General features: G+C 42.5%; 1 protein-coding gene across 2 annotated transcripts in view; it reads right to left on the bottom strand.

Moving 5' to 3' along the window:
* Window positions 1–18,702, bottom strand: part of Arc42 (Activator-recruited cofactor subunit 42) — a 25,906-nt gene extending 7,204 nt beyond the window's left edge. Inside the window, exons 1-8 of one of the 2 annotated variants that reach the window (XM_075685534.1) lie at window positions 18,584–18,702; window positions 17,802–17,944; window positions 14,141–14,290; window positions 13,134–13,245; window positions 10,514–10,629; window positions 7,392–7,598; window positions 5,093–5,230; window positions 1,866–1,961 (exon numbers count right to left, since the gene is read on the bottom strand). In XM_075685534.1, coding sequence (XP_075541649.1) covers window positions 1,866–1,961; window positions 5,093–5,230; window positions 7,392–7,598; window positions 10,514–10,629; window positions 13,134–13,245; window positions 14,141–14,290; window positions 17,802–17,944; window positions 18,584–18,656 — 1,035 coding nt within the window. In that variant the 5' untranslated portion in view covers window positions 18,657–18,702. Of the gene's footprint in view, window positions 1–1,865; window positions 1,962–5,092; window positions 5,231–7,391; window positions 7,599–10,513; window positions 10,630–13,133; window positions 13,246–14,140; window positions 14,291–17,801; window positions 17,945–18,451 lie in introns of both variants that reach the window. The other variant, XM_075685535.1, reaches the window with a different exon arrangement.
* Between the last annotated feature and the right edge of the window lie 118 nt (window positions 18,703–18,820).

The raw sequence follows: 18,820 nt of genomic DNA, 5'->3' as shown, positions 1-18,820 counted from the left end.
GTGAGAATTTGTACCTGTCCCATACAAGTTCGCATGGCATGATGGTGAAGTGGCGCAATTTTTTCACTCAAATAACTTTTTTTCTCATACAACGCCCGGGAAGATATTTAAGAGCAGAAAGTCAAGGATATTGGCTTTTTGCACAACATTAGTCTATGGGAATCTTGACAGACTGTGGATTTTCACAATTTCAAGAGGAAGGACCTGCAAGTTGTTTTTGTTAATGCTTGCAGAGCTCTTGAAGCATTGAGTATATACCAAGCTAAGCAGTTTGTTTGGCGACATTGCAAAGGCACTACTGGACTGCTCCAACATTCCACTATTTCACTCCACTTACACACCAGCAAAATGATACTACAATCATCTTCTACTCACAGCTGTGTTTAAACCTGGTGCTACCTTTTTCTCAATGCGTCACACATGGCGTTTCATTAAGTGGCTATGGCTTTCTGCTGCTAAGAATGAGATTAGCATGGTGATGTGACACAATGAGTGTGCTATGACTTGTGTTAAATAAATCTCAGATTTACAACTGGATTCCTAAATAAGATCAGACACTTATTGCACTACTCTGAAGCTGCCATCAATTATGCCAGCTTGACAGTTGGTACACTTCTAAATAAACCCAAATAGTTGTGAGTGCACATTTTAATTACAGGTGCTGCTGGTGTTTTTTTTTTCTTTTTTAAAAATTTCTATACCAGCAACCAAGTAGCCACAGGATTGTACACGGTGCGAATGAAAATGGGGAGTGTCCAAACTTCCTCCAATTGAAGGGATTGTACGACGAGCATTTTTTAACAGTGAAAAAATTTAGCACCTACCCAGGCTGGGTTTAAGTAATTCGGAAATGCTTCACACAATGGGGCATAAAAGCATTACTTGATAAGAAATTTGATAGAGAATAGCTTACAGATTGACTGACTAATAGTCTCTAAGGTTTAAAGCGAACACAGAGACTATCAAGAGGCACCTCATTTCTGAACCTTTCTGGCCTTCTTAATGTGCATTTAAAGGTTGGCACAAAGATTTTTTTTTCACTCTGACTCCACAGTAATGCAGCCACTGGGGCTTGCCACTGAACCCACAACTTCATGCTCAGCTCCAGAATGCAGTCATAGCTGTACACAAGATGACATGCAATTTTGACAGTGTTCCTCAACTTCTTAAGCAAAATGTTCCAACCATGTCTTCTGCCATCCTCTGTCACATTTCCCGCATTTTTAAAACAAAACTCCGCACTACATTCAATGAAGAGTAACACACGGAATGTGCACCAATGCTTTCTCCTGCCTGCAACTATGCAGTGCATCCAGGAAGCCTAAGGGTCTTGAAGCAGTGCTGTCCACAACAGCGATATAGCCATGTGCTGCAGCAACCATACTTCCAGAGGATTAAAAAAAAAGCAAGTGCTAGCATGACCTTTCAAGGTTGTCAGTGGCGCAGCTACACAAGCTTGCCTACTACACAAGCACACACTGTTTGGTCAAAAGTTTATGTTTCCATATATTTGCACGGAATTGACACTATCATTTCCACACACTATTTGTATGAATAGTATAGAAAAAGCTAACTCTAAGAATCCACGAGCATTTTTTTTCATACAGTGTACATAGCCTACCTGGATGCCACGTGTCAACGTTTGTCTGTGATGCAACAAGGCACCTATGACATTGTTATTATGAGCCAGTCCAGCCATATGGACTTGAGCTACATATATAAAAAGCAAAGCGTGCTATGAAAGTTTGCAGGAGACAGGAAAAATAGCAGCTGGTTATTTTAGATTTAGAAAACCATGCCCACAAAAACTGAAGAATGTTTATGGTGCACCACATAACATATTCACTTCATCTAATGAAACTCACCTTCGTAAACTTTTGGCCAGCATCTTTCAACATGGCTGCCCTCCACGTTAGCAGACGGGCACTTTCTAACCTCACTTCCATGTCTGCGAGTTTCAACTGATGGAAATAAGGAAAAAAGAGAAAGAATACATCACTTCACAAGGCTGTAATAGACATTAAACAACTTTGGTAAGAAATTAATGCAGTTCAATTAACAGGCTGTGCATTTAAAGGTTTCTAATAATTCACTGAACAACAATTTTTGAACACTGAGTTATACCAGTTTTAGTGCTCTGTGCATAAAACAACAGAATTTGATAAAAGTCGTAAGGGATTCTCTATGCATGTGATATGGTGACCAAACCAAATAACTAGACTGTGCTTCCACGCATGTAGTCACACTGCTTGCGTCCTTGTGCCTTATGTTATGGCAAATCCCACTGCCAGAACTGGAGTCAAAGAGCAGGGAGGAGCAGAGCAGTGGCAAGGGAAAAAGGTGTTTCCAGTGACGCCGAATCCGCGACTATAATCATGTGAACTTCACTTCTCAACCGCCATTGCTGCTACACACTGAACTGAAACGATGAAAACACAACCGAAATATAAAGATACGATGCGTTCGTGTCACTACTTACTCAGCACTCCGCTTTTCATGCGGGAGCTGCTTGAAACTGCTTTCGACTGCTCTCAGCAATGCCAAACCGTTCTGCCATTGAATCACAGCACTGCTGCTTGGCCATTGGAATAAAGCTGCTCGTGAGAGAGGACTTTGGGGACGCTTCTGAGTGCTCTGATTTGCCCAATAGAATGCGCCATTAGTGGGGTCTGCCAAATAAGGTGACTGTACCAAGAAACTAGATTGTTCTTTCAGTGCTTCTGCCCATGACGACACTAGTACTTGCAAGCCTGTGGTTTGTATTGGTGTGTGTAGTTCTTGCTGCAACCGTCATCTTGCTTCCTCTTAATTTTTTTCGTGTTGAAGTCGTTCATTAGAGATTCTGGGATAGCTGGCCCTAAAGGAGCCTACCTTCCCAATTTGCTTAATTAATTAGGGAAAAACAAACCTTCACAGGTGTATGTCAATCTGACCAATTGATACATCAAAGACAGCAAAGCTGTACAAGTATCTCCCCATACCCTTTCACAAGTACCAAGAGTCTCTGTGCTGACTGTTCCTGGTGATGATTGTTGGTGGTGTTGCCAGTGCATTCTCACTAACATCACAGTCAGACGGCCACTTCGGGGCTTCCTCAAAGGGAGCGCCTCTCATCGTTCTTTACTGCCCCAGCTTTAAAACACGTAGGCGATCACCAATGTGGAGTCGGTAAAACATGATGCGAAAAACAAAAGTTTTGAATTAGTGGCTAAAAAACCATGCAGAGAAGTTGTTGCTTATTTATGTGAACTGTTTGCAAGGTAAATTTTATTTGATAATCACTAATAATTACGTCTCAAAGCAAACATTCGGGAATCCGATGCAGGATGTGTTGCCAATTGATGCCGAGCACGCCACAACACAAGAATGGCGGCAAAACTCCCCTTTACAGATTCGCTGTAAATAGGCTGGTTGAGTTGGTAAGGATTAGTGGATTGAAAAGGTAGGCACAGAAAATATATAGACTCACAAGAGAAGATGTGTTCTTTTTTTCTTCGCTACTTTTCTAAGCACACCTCTTCAAACTAATGCTTTATGCACAGCTGGTGCCACACGGTTGGTGCAATGATGGATCTAATCAAATGCGGGTAATTCTGGATAGCTTGTGCGGATGAAAAAGCAAGATTGGTGTGCTGCTTTGAGACACGAAGGTCTAGCATGCGGAGAGAGGTCAGGTCGATGAAACAAGATAGATGGGAAGAGAGAAGTTGAGGTGATGTGTTACGGTTGTGAAGCTTGAGAGGGAAAAAGATTCTGGAGAACTGAGGCGCAGGAGGAGGTTCAGAGGCTGCGGATATAGATCCCAACAGGAACTGAAAGCGGAAGAAAAGTTGTCTTTTCTTACACTTTCCATAATTAGTATCACTACATTTTAATTAAGAAGACAATGCCAATTTCCACCATGCTTTCCTTGGCTTCAGTGTCCCGTGGCTTCATTTGGTTAAACAGTACATGCTTTTTAAATATCACAGCGTGCTACAGGGGCTTCATTAGGAGTGACTGCACTGTTGTCTGTAGTAACAACGTCACGAGGTCGTATAAAAATACCTAAGAAGATATATTTTGCGATGGTGCTAAAGTATATAAACTAGCAGCATTCTTCATTGTGAAGAGCTTTGCATTTCATGAGTTCCTCATTATATTTAACACAACCTGCAATCAAGAATATCTTGTGAAGAAATAATAATCAAGTGCAATACCGAGAGCTCATGTGGAAAGACTTTATACTAGATGAAATTAAAAGAAATGAAGGAAGAGTGCAGAAGCAAACAACATAGGGAAGAGGAGGAATAAATTGTTTGTGCATGCATTGGCATGAAATACCATGTGTCACAAGTTTAATTAAATTGTGAAGTACATTAAATGTCCTGAAATAGCACAGGATGTCATAGTGAGTGCTTTTTCTGCTATGATCAATTTGCAGTAGCCTCAACTGCAGTTCCAGCAGAAATGTGAGTATAATAGATGAACCTGGTTATTTACACATTGGTTGCATTTTAACACAACTAGAAACAGCTCCAACTCCCACAAAAGAATATTATACAATGTCTGTAAATGTCTGTACTCGGTTGCTTCTTAATCGCAGCCAATGTGGTAATCAATATGGTAAATTGCAACAATATGGTGATCTACTCATTTTCAGTGCCGGTTGACAATAAGCTGACAGCAACAAGAGGACACTGCTACATTTTGGATGGTTTTCTCCTTGCTTGGTGAAAGCCAAGCAAGGAGAAAGTAAAGGGGTTGATTTGCACGTGCAACCAATAGAAACAATCTGGGTTTTGGCACGATTGCAGAACAGCCAAGATCAGACAAAGATTTCAACTTATGTTTCACCTTCATTTTGCCCTCACATTTTATTTTAATGTTACAATGTAATGCTCTGGGCACTAGTTGGAAACTGAGAAGTGCTCTTCAAACTTTTCACAATCTGCCCTTGTCTATTGACAAGTTCAAAAAGAAAGAGAGAAAGTCATAATTCTTAATGCCACACAAATTTGTGTGAATGCTTGTAAGCTAGAAGTGGATCTATTGATGTGTACCACAATTTTTGTAGACATTTCTGGTTGTTTCCTGGTCCCTGCCAGCATACCTGAATAGCCTGGAATTTGTGAAGGGGTTGATTGAAGCACTCCCGCTTGCCAGAGTACTCCATGGCACAGTCTAAGGCTGCTTGGCCAATCCCAAGAGCTTGGCCCGCGATGCCGATGCGACCGGAGTCGAGCACACTCTGTGGATGGTGAAGAAAAGAAGGTAAGTGGGCCATTCATTCGTAATCACAAGCAGAAAATCAATGGCAGGCAAGCACAACTTTTTAAAAAGACCAAGTGTAATGCATATCATAAGAAGCCAACAAACACCGACACCAAGGACAACGTAGGGGAAATTACTTGTGCTTAATAAATGAAATAAAGAAACGATAAATTAATGAAAATGAAAGTGGATTAAATACAACTTGCCGCAGGTAGGGAACGATCCCACAACCTTCGCATTTTGTGCACGGTGCTCTACCAATTGAGCTACCGTGGCGCTGTTTCCCCATCCACTTTCTGGGGTATTTATGTTTCATTGTAGAACCCTGGGAGTGTTAACCAGTGCCACCACTCACAAGCCTTGACGGTGGATGCGGAACATCCTTTTTGCCGCAGGCGTCACGAGAGCGTGATCTTTTTGGGTGAAGGCAACCAGTCAATAAACCCACACATGCTACCTGAAGGCATCAATGTTGCCAGATTCGAGACTCTCATTATGTAATGAACGAGAAGAAAGGGGGTTAACCAAGGGACCCGATTTTTATTAGTCATATCATATTAGACAATACTTGCACGATTCTCTTTCTCTGTTTTCTATCTGAATGGCCCCCATGCGTTCACGTTGAGTGCTTGTACATAATGCCAAAGCTAACGTGGCTTATACCCATGCGAGCAGTAAAACTGGTGGTACTAATATAAATCATAATCCATTCACTTACTCAGAAATGCAGAAGCCGACGTGTGCTCCCTAATACCATTCTAAACAATTTACCACATGCTTTTTCAGATCACAGCAGCTCTTCTACAAAACCCTGCTACCACTGATAAACATTGAAAAAGCTAGCCTTTAATCCCAGAATGTTACATCTTCCTTTGGCAAACTCCACGGTACCACGCGGTTTCAATGAACACCCAAATAAAGCGCCAGCAAGACGGCACAGGGGCACTAAATTGTAGGTCCGCCAAGAAAAATGTGGGAATTACGAACCAGCTGACTCTGACAGGTCTCTGCTTTCTTCTACGATGATGACGATAGCATGCTGTTGGTTCTGATTTCAGTTTTAGTAGCTGCGAAGCATCGACAGAAGGAGAGTTTCGCTCGTATTCTTGTTTTGATGCAGGCTCGGTGCAATTTGTGGCTAGAATGCTGTTTTCGCGCAGAATGGTGCAAAAGCCCCCCCTCGGCGCAGTTTTGCGCAATTGGTGCAACTGTTCCACCACTGCTTGTTGATAAACACTGGCGCAGGGAAGTCAACATATCCACTGACAGTCCAGGTTTATGAAATTTCGTAAGATCTTCTTGAGTTTGATTAAAACAAGCTCGCCTTGTCTTTACAGTACAATGTGCATGACACGATACACTTAACAGAACTGGAAGCCCCTCGTAGGATGAAGCGTGCTCACAGGTTGCACCACTTGTAGCAATGCTGTTGTAATGTTGTCGTGACAGTTAAGAATTAGATCGTGGCACAACAGCAAGTCACAAAACTAATTCTTTAATGGGCAAACCTCTGCCCAGAAAAACAAATTACACTCGGGCAAATGATGGTGATGAGCAAATGAGCCAATCGGTGAAATCTGACCTTGCAGGTCAAGTGTGTCTGCTATTCATACACAACTCATCGAAGGCTCCGGTGTAATCAATAGTGCTTATGTGCCTTTCAGAATTTACAATACTATTTGCGCCACGCATCTAATGTGGTTACACAAGGTTCGGTGACAACAGTTGAGAATGTTCCGATAGATGCAGGCATATCCAGTTCTGAGTGATAACATTAATGATTGTTAGCTGGTGACAAACAATTCCCACAAAAATACAAACAAGTGCATGTGTCACTATGTCTCAGCAGTTTGCTACTGCAACATCCGAAATTATGCACTATGGTTCACATGGTTCCTCCCAGTGATAAGTGAAATGTACAGCCATTGATCAAACCACAACCAGGTGCTATGACAAACAGTAATGTTTCAAATGCAGTCATGGACCACATCGGCTTATTAACAACCACAGATCAGTACGAAAAGCAATTTGTGTGGACAGCAGGGCACCAATGCAGTGATAACTTTCCTGTGAGCACATGCAAAATTCATGTGCACCACAATATGCGGCAGATATTGTTCTAGCACAAGTCAGCTCACCATGGCAATCTTGAAGCCTGCCCCATCTTCACCCAACCGGTTCTCCTTGGGTATGAGGCAGTCTTCGAAGATGAGCTGGGCCGTTGACGAGCCCTTAATTCCCATCTTGTCCTCCTTCTTGCCCAGGCTCAGACCGGGTGACGGCATCGGTACAATAAAGGCATTGATGCCCTTGTGCTTCTTGGACTTGTCCACCGTGGCCATCACCTGCATGCATCAATCACTTGTTGCTATAGACCACTTGCGATGTTTCCAAACAAAGACGCCTATAAGGATTTCTGTTTCATCTTCCAAAACAAACTGATAAGTTTGACAAGAATGAGAGACTTCACTGGCCTCACTTCCCATTTCTTTCTTGCTAAATTAGGGATTTCTTAATTAAAGGGGTACTGACATTACATTTTTGACTATTCATTTCTTGCGTTAAATGAAGATCCTTGACCTCTAAACCCTAGAAAAAATAGTGACAAGCCTCAGAGCGCCCCTCTGAGGATGAGCTTTTCGACAGTCAGTTTCAGTTTCATTTCCCAGGAAGATAGATACTGTTTCATGATATCACGGCACAGTATGTGGTCATGTGGGAGCGCGACATTGCAATGTTCTGACACTCACTCCAACTCACTCCGTAGTCTGCTACGCTGGGACATTGTCTCTCACTAGTAGCAGCATAAAAGGCAACCAAGTGAGCCAGAACGAGTGTCAAAATGTTGCAGTGTACTGCTCCCAGGTGACCATATACTATGTTGTGAGATCAAAACATGGGATCCTCCTCGAAAACGAAACCGAGCCTGGCTGTAGAAAAGCTATCATATCAAATTACTTACAACGGTCCAAGGCTTGTCACAATTTTTTTTCTAGGGCTTGAAAGTCTAGGGCCTTCATTCAACTAAAAGAAAATGAATAGTTGAAAATATAATGTCAGTACCCCTTTCAAGTTTCACCCACAAAAAGCACCCTTTAGCTCATGCCAGCACTTATGTATACTATTTAATCAGTTAACTGAATCAGCTTTAAAGCAAGATGTACAATGCAGGGAACATTATTGAGATTGAGCCACAAGGTGTAAATGTAATATTTGAGCTTGGTAAAGCATATCCAAAAGAAAAAAATTTTTTTTTCTTGCATTTAAACTTTTTTCCCTACCCTGAAAACAGGAGGGGCTGACGGACAGGGGGGCAGAGGTGAAAGGCACACACCACTGACGCTGAACACTGTGCTGCACTGGTGGTAGGCAGGACAGACAGCTTTTCCAACTTGCATTCTTCTGGCATGAGCTAGTGAGCATAATCAGTGCCGTTGCGACAACACTGAATTGAAACGAGTTATCTCAAAGCCCAAAATTAACATTTTGAGTTAAAGTTTCCAATAGTTCCTTGCCCAAGATCATTGTTTGAAGCAGTGGATGGCAAGAAAAACATGGAGAGCCCAACTTATTTGTCTGCTCTTGTTGTTTGCACCTGTCTTATACTACTCAACCGAATATCTTCCCAAACTATGCATTCTGGTGCACTTTAAGTGAGTAATCTACAGTATAAATTAACAGTGTTTTGTTTTAGCATCCCTTCAAACACAGCTTTAAGCATATACAGTCGATCCCAGATGTATCGAACTCAAAGGAGATTGTGAAAGTCTGCTATATTGAACAATGGTTATACGTAGTACAAAATATTGTTACCTGAAACTTACCTGCAAACTCTGCATATGTGTGGGAAAAGCAGGAATTTTCTGATTTGCTTTCCCAAGGCTGTGTTGCATGCATAAAAGTTTAACTATTTCTCGCGCATGAATGTTACAAGTCACTCATGCTACGGAACAGTAATTCACATGCTGCTCTCAATGCTAACCTTAAAGCCCACATTGTCAAGCCGCTACACCAGAGCTCCTCACATGTGTCAAAGTATTTGTTTCGAGTTTTCAGTGCATTACTGAAAATCGCACGTGAACGTGCCCTGCTGCTAGTCCATTACAATATAATTTTAAGGGGCAGGTCATCATATGTCATCGAGTCGACCAGGCAGATGCTGTGAGATTTGAAAGTGGCTTTCAACTTGCAGAAAATCCAAGTGCACTTCCACTCATGCGTAACCCTGCGAACACAAATGAAGCAAATTCAGCGCGAACTGTGGGCCTGCGAGTTGCGCAGCAATAAGTCATGCGCGCTTCGGCCGTGGTGTTTTTTTTCGCGAAGTGTGCATGTAGCTTGCAATAGCCTTACGGTGGTCTTTTAAAGTCCAAACTGCCATGTAGTAATAGACCCATCCAATTGCAAGTCGTGATGGGATTCGTTTTGACCACTTGTGGAACCATGAAATTTCGTTCATGGAAACACGGTCTACAAGAAGACAACCATGGTGGAACAGACATGTCCAGTTCGACATTCCATGCCTGGAGCCACTCAGTAAAATGAGAGTGTAATCCACATTTTCTTCTGGAATGCTTATCAGAGTGGGAAGCCTTTTGTGTTCTTGAAGCAGTGAGGCAATCTGCTCTTGTCGATAATGAATGGCCACAGATTGCATTGCATGAGCTATCCCTTCTTAAAGCGAACAACACTGAGACCTTGCTAATTTTGCCTACATGGCATGTACTGCCCTTCAGATTCAATGTCTTGTTTGACAGCGTCTGCGAAAACAGTGCTGCTTTGTTGGCATGAAATATTTGTGACGACGCGATAAGTGATAATGGCACCGTTAGGAAAAGTGCACTTGCAGCCGCAAAGTGCCGTGTTCAATACCACATCGAATTAGGGAGTTCAATGCATATGTAGCACAGCACTATACTTATGCATGCAATTCCCAATCGAATGTTACAACTGTTCAATAAGTCCAGTTTTGGTATGTCCAGGAACTACTGTAGTGTAATCAACACTTAACCGGTAATAAATCACTCGAGAGATAAACATACAGGTTCACTTTACAACATATTTACTGTGCAGCACCCTGACAGTGATGCTGTACAGGAACTGTTCATTTACTTGACAATTTAGTGCACAAACACTAAGCTAATGAAAAATGATTTAAGTGACGGCTATAGATTTACTTGAGTTATTGCTAACAGCAACGACTCATCACTCCTTTTGGAGATGCACTGACAAAAAGTAATATGTATGCAATATGTCTTACAATGGCTGCTTCACCTTCGTATGCACTTGTTATCCAAGCCTTGGTGCCGTTCAACCTATAGTGGTCACCTTCCAGAACTGCTGTCGTGGAAGCTGCACCAGCATCACTGCCATTGCCTGGAAAGAGTATATAAAGTCAGATAGCAATGAAATACCAAAGCAAGATAAAATACATCAAGCGCTAGTTACAAATAAATTGCTTTAGTACTCAAATTTTGTCTTGGTTCTGATTACAGAGCATGCATGTTGGAGATGATCCGTAGTGAAGTGATGCCAGATTCTGCTTTGAGTAAGGTGCAAAGTGGAAAATCTACATGGGATGGCCAGGTTCAGTACAGGCTGCGAGAGTTTGCCTTTTTTTTGTACTACTGATCTGGAGAGATAAAAGTGAGCTGTGAAGACCCCTCCACCATGTGGTTGCAGCTGCTTCTGAGATTCAGCACAATTTTCTTAATCATTTATCTTATTAGATATGCTCATTGGATCATTAGATATGCTCATGCACCTGTTGTGACCACTACTTGAGGTGGCTTTCAGTCCACTGCAAAGCATGTGGTTGCTGCCCACTTATTTGATGAGTGTACAACTTTGTCTAGGCATCACGACTGTCTCAGGTGCAAGGTACCATGTCTTTTCTGCGTATAAGTCACCTCCGTGCATAACGAATTCCACCAACTATAACACTCCAGAAAGAAAAGAAGTTGACAGTCACTTTAGCATACGCTAAAGAGGATGAAAGCGAAAGTCTGCGCCCTCATAAGACATTAATTAACTTACTTGACAGTCACATTCGAATGTGTTGTTACTTCCTATTACTTGCTTTCTCCCACGAAAGCTTGTGGGTTCAAGTACCTGAAATAACTCTCTCTTAATTAACTGTGCCTTAATTAACACTACAGATCATGGGTTCGACTCCCACCTATGGTTGTGGTTTCGACCGTAAATGGTGGCACCATCAATTTTGGTGCCATTAAATTCTGGTCCCGCCAAAGGTTAAAGATTCGACTCTATCAAAGGTCGCAAGTTCGAGTGGCTTAATTAGCTTTATGTTAACTTCACCTTAATTAATACCAGAGGTCGTGGGTTCGATTCCCACAAACGCTTTCGGGATGGAGTGCCCTAATTAAGTTTATCTTAATTAACTGTGCCTTGATTTCACTTTAACACCAAAGGTCATCGGTTTGACTCCCACCAAAGGCTGCCGGTTCCAGTCCCACCAAATGTCATGGGTGGCACCATCAATTTCAGTGCCATTCAATTTCGGTGCCATAACACCGGATGGTCAATTTTCTGATAACGCCTTACAACGGATTGTTCTACCCATGAGGCCACTTTGGGCTTTCGCCTTAAAAAAAAAAATGCATATAACCTGCAAAAATAGGCGCATAAAACAACTAAGCTATTTCGATAAACAGTCTCCATTTGCAGATGCCCGACTCGACCCTATGACATATTCAGTCAGCAGCTCCATTCACCAACTCTTTGACAACGCTGATAATTTCCAGCTTCTGCAACACTGTAAAGGGCTGCCGTTGAGCGCACCTCACCTTGATCTGAGTTCTGTTTCGCCGACACAGCGTGCACTATTCACTAACTATTGACACAGCCAAAATGCAAAATGGCGACCCACCCCCCACCAAAAAAAATAAGGGGAATAGGTAATTATGACAGGGCTCCCTTCATAAGCTCCCTTCTCCTCCCTTTCATAATTACAGCTTCATGCACTGGGCTTCATGCAGATTCTTGCCTAAAATTTCAATTTTAAATCGCAGCCTGCAAGTCCCTCCAAACAACAGTGGCCACCATTTTGGCATGGCTAGTTTGACGTCAAGTGTAAAGCCATCACTGTGCTGATTGCTCTGAAACTGTGTGCTCACTCTACTGGATTCTCTTTGCTCAGCATTGTCTGGCACTCAGCAGCACAGAAAGGGCGTTTCTGTTGCATTGTGCCCACAATTCCTTCACTCGCACTATAAAAACAGCCCAAACCAGAGAATGCACGTAGAAACTATTTCAGGCTGACCACCCAGATGCACATGTGAAAATGAAATTGCAGAACGCACTTCATTTCATCACCCATCAGTGTGGTCAGACTGCAGTATAAAGAAAAATCAAGTAGGAGAATTTCTATTGCACCACAAGCTCTCAAATTTTGTCAGCTTGCTGTGGGATGCGTACAGTTTAACATGCGATGCATAATTTAAGTTTAAAAAATTCAGTGTCAAGGCACTTTACCTGACCATGACCCACAAGACGCAAAAGTCGAGAAGACACAGTCTCCTCTACTTAAGTGCATTGCAAGCAACAAAGGAAGTGTTGTAGGATACAAAGGGCAGCTAGTTTGTGAGCAACCGCAATTAAAAAGAAAAGCATGAAAACAGGTTCATCATTCAAATGTGTAATGTAATGCAATTAGGCAACGACAGGGCACTGTGTTTGTGTACATTGTGTTCCTTCTGAGTCTTTGTATAGCCATGCTGCACATTTTAATCATGAGTCCAAACCAGATGTCCTGCCAACATGTATTATTGAGCACAGGACAGGAAGAGATTCCAGGTTCTCTTTCTTGTTCCATTTTTACGCCGTTTTTTTTCCCCCCTTACCAAAGGAAGCGCACTCACCAGGTTCTGAAAGAGCAAAGCAGCCGACCTTCTCTCCTGTGGTGAATGGTGGAATGAACTTCTGCTTCTGAGCTTCAGTGCCGTACTTGAGGATGGCACCGAGGTACAGAGACTGTTGTCGAAATGTGAAACAGATTGATTCACGCAGGTTAAATCAGTCAGCTACAGGAAACTGAACATGACTGCTTCCTTCTACTAAGTTAGGCACCTGTTAATGGACTGTAAAGATGAATAAGCTGGACTAGTAAACTACACTTCTGGAATACAAAAATGCCTTCGGGTCAGTAAAGTTATTACATTAGTTCCCTGTGACATTGTTAAATTCTATATCCTCTGCTCGAGACAAGTTCAGTGTTTATTGATAATCAAATAGCTACACTACACTGCTGAAAATCAAAATATATATTAAGAAAAGTTGAAGCATCTAGCTAGTAACTTAACTCCAAAATAAATGTGCTATATTACAATTTTGCTAGCAGCATCCGTTACAACATACTTAAATAGTCATTTTAGAGCATTGTCCGAATGCTCCAATTGTTTTGTAAAACAATAACGAAGCTGCATGACAGAATCAAAGAACTTCAGTGCCATTACCTTGCTTTTGTAAGCACTATAGGAGCATGCTTACAGTCACGATAAAGCTTAGTTGCTTTCTTAAATTACTGCTGAAGCTTTTCAGCAGTGCTCAGAAATGATCAGTGAAATGTGCCGCTAGTGGGCTATGTTTCATGATCCGGTTGCAGTTCTGTCTGGGGCAAATTTGAAGTGCATCATATGCAGCAACAGACACAAAGAAAAAGGACGGTGATTTGACTACAGCGCAATGGCAGCATCATCTGCCATTGAGGGTCTGTCTCAAGAGGCTGCTTAGTTGAGCATTCGCCCATAGCTGATGGCTCCTCAACTGCTGCTGTCCGAGGGCTCAGGGAGTCTCAAACCCACTTTCCAATTTAAAACTCATCTCTGAAATTACCGTCACAAGTTCTCAATGTTGAAAACCTGCTCACATTGTTAACGCTCATGACGACCCCTGTGGATGCACAACCACGGCTGATTTCTTCCATTCCGATAGCATAGGCCAGGTAGTCCAAGCCAGCACCACCCAGCTCAGTTGGAACAGCTACAGCCATGAGGCCCATTTCGCCCAACTTTTTCACCTGAAAACAGAGAAGCATATCCGTTTTAAATAGAGGTGGGTGAATATCAATTTTTTCTAATACTAACAGTAAGTATAGAATATTGAAGAGTCATACACAGATGCATAAAGTTATAGTAGCAATATTTTTTTCAATATAATTAAGCACAATGCTTGTACTGACTAGTGAAAGAAAGACAGCCGGCTTATTAATCATTAATTGTCATTAAATAACTGCCCAAATAGCCTCTCAACATCTTTAGCGCCTGGTTAAACACACGCTTTTCGAGAATGAATTGCTGCTGTTCGACTAGGTTTCCAAAAATGTTAAATGAATGGTTGCCAAAAAAGGATAAGAAGTTCCAGAAAAAGAAAAGAAAAACTGCTGAAAGACTTGTGTGCTGTAGACACATGTAAAAGGGCCCATTGCAAGGAAAACATGCCTGGTTATAGTGTAAAAGATAAAACTGCTACATGACTAGACTGCCAAAAACACTAAATGGCAGACTACAAGCAAAAATCTCAAGTTATCACAAGTCATCAGGTAGGCTTGCACTGTGAAACTGGAAACAAAGCCTACATTACACATTTTGTTCCGACACTGCCTTGTGTGAGTGAGTGAGTGAGTGAAAAACTTTATCAGCTTAGGTTCGCTGGTCTTCAGATGGCTTTGTCCATCTTCTAGCACAACGGTCGGTTACCCTTAGTCCAGGGCTCCGCTGGATGCTGCTGCCAGTTGTGCTTGCCGAATCAGACCTTTTTGGTCGACCTGGTGATTGCTGGAGAGCACTCCCTCCTATTGCTCCGCACTCGGGTTTGGTATAACGGGTACCACGTCTTATCTTCTGGCATGCCCACGTTATGTGATACAGCGTGGGTGTTTCGTGGCACCAGGGGCATTTGTCATTGTATTGTGTGGGATAAGTTTTGCTGAGTATGTTTAGGTTCGGGTACGAGCCAGTTTGTAGCTGCCTCCACGCGACAGAGTCCTCTCTGCTGAGGGAGTTGTGTGGTGGTGGATACCGCTTTCTGCAGCCCTTGTAGTAATTTAGTATCGCCGAATAGTCTTGGGGTACAGGTTCGGTCCCCTCGAGGTCGCCTACGTTGGATGCTCGGTAATAAGTGTACCCTTGAGCTATCCTGTCTGCCTCTTGGTTCCCTGCCACTCCCGTGTGTCCCAGCGTCCATACTATCGTATGCCTAATTGGTTCTTCTTTTGTTTGTCGTTGTGTTTGTTATGTGGTCTCCGGAGCGGAGTATGCGGAGCGCTCCGTGCCCTATTCTGCCGCGTAGGTAGTTGCGGCACGCTGTTTGTGAGTCTGTAAGGATTGTTAGAGACCGTTTAGACCGATATCCCTCCGCTGCTGCTAGAGACACTGCCTTGAAAAATTTTGCCGTTGTTTCACTTCCGATAACTTCCAATACTTTGTTTAGCACACAATGAACAGTAACCATATTTTAACAGCCAGTTGTTGCAAAACATTTGTTTATTTTTTTCGAATATGAATAGTTAGCGTGCAATATTAGATTCATATTCGAAACTTCAAATATTTTCCCACCACTAATTTTAAAGCAATGCCTCACAGCTGAAGTTGTCATGCCATCACTGATGTATATTACTAATAAAATGAAACACCATCCTAATAAATAATTTCATTGCCATTGTGTGCCACACAAATGGTGGTGTTTCTGTATTTTGTTTCATACATATGTAATAATGCACCGTGATAGATACTATTCGTTTGACATGTCACATTTGTTTAAGTCGAACACTGCAGTAGATGAACCAGAGTACACATATCTCTGGCTCTGGTTCTTTCTTTAATTTTTTTTTCAGAGGAGAGGCACCACAAAGCAGAGCCAAGGTGTTAAGGCTGTTTTGTGTATTGGTTACTTTTTCTTTTTTTCTCACCTTCAATGTGGCCCGAAGTAGTGCCAAAGGTCTGCGCATTCGTGTCAGGTGTTTTGCTTGTGTTCTATTTTTCCCTGTTTCAATGTCACCCCAACTAAAAATGCCTGAAGAATGTCTTGTTTGTCCGTTATATATATTTTTTCTGGCTTCAACATGACTGCCATGCAGAACTTGGAAATGGCACAAGCTCTGCAAATGTGTGAGTGTGAGTGGTGGTCACCAGTGTCTCCATGTGGCCTCCAAAGTCGTTACGCAAGCAGCTTGCAACATTAAAAGGGAGGCCAACAGGCCCACCTAGTCAGTACCCCAACTTAAATCAGTCTGCTTTGGGGAAAACACTGCCAAGCTACTCCCGAGAACTACAGCTGTCAACACCACACTCTCTCAACGAGACCGCCCAGCCTCAGAAGAACCACCGTCTTCGAGAGTCGCTCTTTTTGTGTTGCTGTGGCGAATCAACTGTCGCTGGTGAACAAGTCACCATATGCCCGCTTATTTCTGAACTCTCTTTCACCGTGTATTATTCTCTACACTTATTGCTAATGCTTCAGCTGCATAATACATGAATCTCCATTGTCTTTTATAATGTTGCGTCTGTCATGTATATATATGTCTTATTGATATGGAACCAGCATCTAATTTATTGATAAGCATACTTTGTCTTGGTTGACATGACTTTTGCCTTTGCACCAAGTTTGTCTGCAGCTGCACTGAGCTCCAAACACCCACCCTCTTTGTCATTTCTCGGTAGAGATCTTGTTTCCGTACTGAGACAATATGTATGATTAATATTAATTATATTCTGGGGCTTTATATGCCGAAACCATGATATGATTATGAGGCACACCATAGTCGTGGGCTCCAGATTAATTTTGACCACCTGGGGATCTTCAATGTGCACCAATGCACAGTACACGAGTGTTTCTGCATTTAGAATCTGTATGATGCTGCATTTCAACTGGACAGCTGGCATACTTTCTGGCAGGTCACAGTCACTTTAATGTATAGAAAATAAAAGAAGATAAAATTGCAAGCTCTAGTTGCAGACAATGTAGGAATGAAGTTGAGGGTTCGACGGAAGCCCGTCTGGTCGGGATGAAGCATGAAGCGATAAAACGACGGACACCGACCGAAAGATCTACTAAAAAAGGAATAAATCTAAAAGACGTTTCGGCTTCCCTATGGAAGCCTTGTTCGCAATGGGCTATTCACAATGGCCCATTGTGAACAAGGCTTCTGTAGGGAAGCCTAAACGTCTTTTAGATTTGTTTCTTTAATACTTCTTTTGGTCGGTGTCCGTCGTTTTATTGCTTAAGGTAGAAATGCGAAAGGTAGATTGATGGAAAGTAATGCTCCACATACACATTGCCCCTGTCATTTAGAAGCGTGCTGAGACAACAAAAAGCATTTAACGAGCTGTCCCCGCGTGATGCTTTATGACAGAAAAGCAAGCAAACAAACAAAAGAATCTGCTCGCGAACGTTCAACAGAGCTGTCATCTGTGTAGCGCAGGTGGCAGGAAGTTTAATGAAAATGTTGCAAGAGCAATTCGCTGCTCCGCAAGTGTAGGCAAACTTTCTGCCCACAGCGCCATCACAATTAGACAAATTGTAATTTTTACCTGCTCACGCGGGTACCGATGTTCTTTATCAATGGTTCCAGCGATAGGTTTCAGTTCCTTTTCTGCGAACTCCCTGCAGGTCTTGCGCAGCATTTCGTGCGTTTCTGGCAGCTGAACGTAAAGGTTCCGTACGGCCTGCCATCCTGCACGTAAGGGAAGGAGTTAGGGGTCAGCAGCAATGACAAAGGGCCAGCTATCTACTTGGAAATTTGATCACACAGGGACAAATGTGGCGACTGAGGAAACAGTATAATGGTATACGCACTGAGAAAGTATGTGGTGCGCAGAGCACTTGCGAACCACTTTTTCGCTTTCGTTTGAGTATGGACATTCGCAGCTATGCGTGAACGGCGAGTATCTTTTGTAAACAAGCGCAACGAGAGCTGGCAAACTAAGAAAGACGATCCAAGGCCAACGGTATCTGCCGCGAGTTTGCATGCTTTTAATCGCAGAGCAAGAGAAGGCGATGATGTTAGCCTTGTTAAGTGTTTACCACACATAACCTTGCGACATACAACAAAGTTACAAAAATAAGACTTAGGACGCGTCGGTAGCCAAAGAAAACGCTTGAACGATGTAGGTACTCGAGCCCCTCGAGCTGCCACCGAATTTCAATAAGTTCAGGAAAGTAGGACGTAATGATATCTTACTATTGCACCACGTGAGGGGCCTGGGAAGAACCTTGCGAAGCATTGCCGCTGACATGAATGACGGCCCCTTAGAGAATAAACAGACTCAAATCTGAAGTTGCAATGTTTACACCGCACTTGCTCCGCACTCACCGCAGTTCCAAGGTAGATTGGCAGTTCTCCGAAAAACCGCTTCACTGCAATGCTGGCAATGCTCACAGCGCATTGTCTCAAACCGAGATTTGTGTTGTCACTGTTCATAGCGAGAACTTTCTATCTATTCAAACGCTATGCTATCACGTCAAGCTCTATAAAGTTAAACAAAAGAAAGGTGAACTCAAATATGAGATACGCATAAATTTATTGGACTACTTCTAAACTACTTTCTCC

This window comes from Dermacentor variabilis, chromosome 3 (assembly GCF_050947875.1).
Source record: "Dermacentor variabilis isolate Ectoservices chromosome 3, ASM5094787v1, whole genome shotgun sequence".
NCBI classification, from domain to species: domain Eukaryota; kingdom Metazoa; phylum Arthropoda; class Arachnida; order Ixodida; family Ixodidae; genus Dermacentor; species Dermacentor variabilis.
Note: the sequence above shows the minus strand (reverse complement) of the source record. Positions and strands in the feature narration are given on the sequence as shown.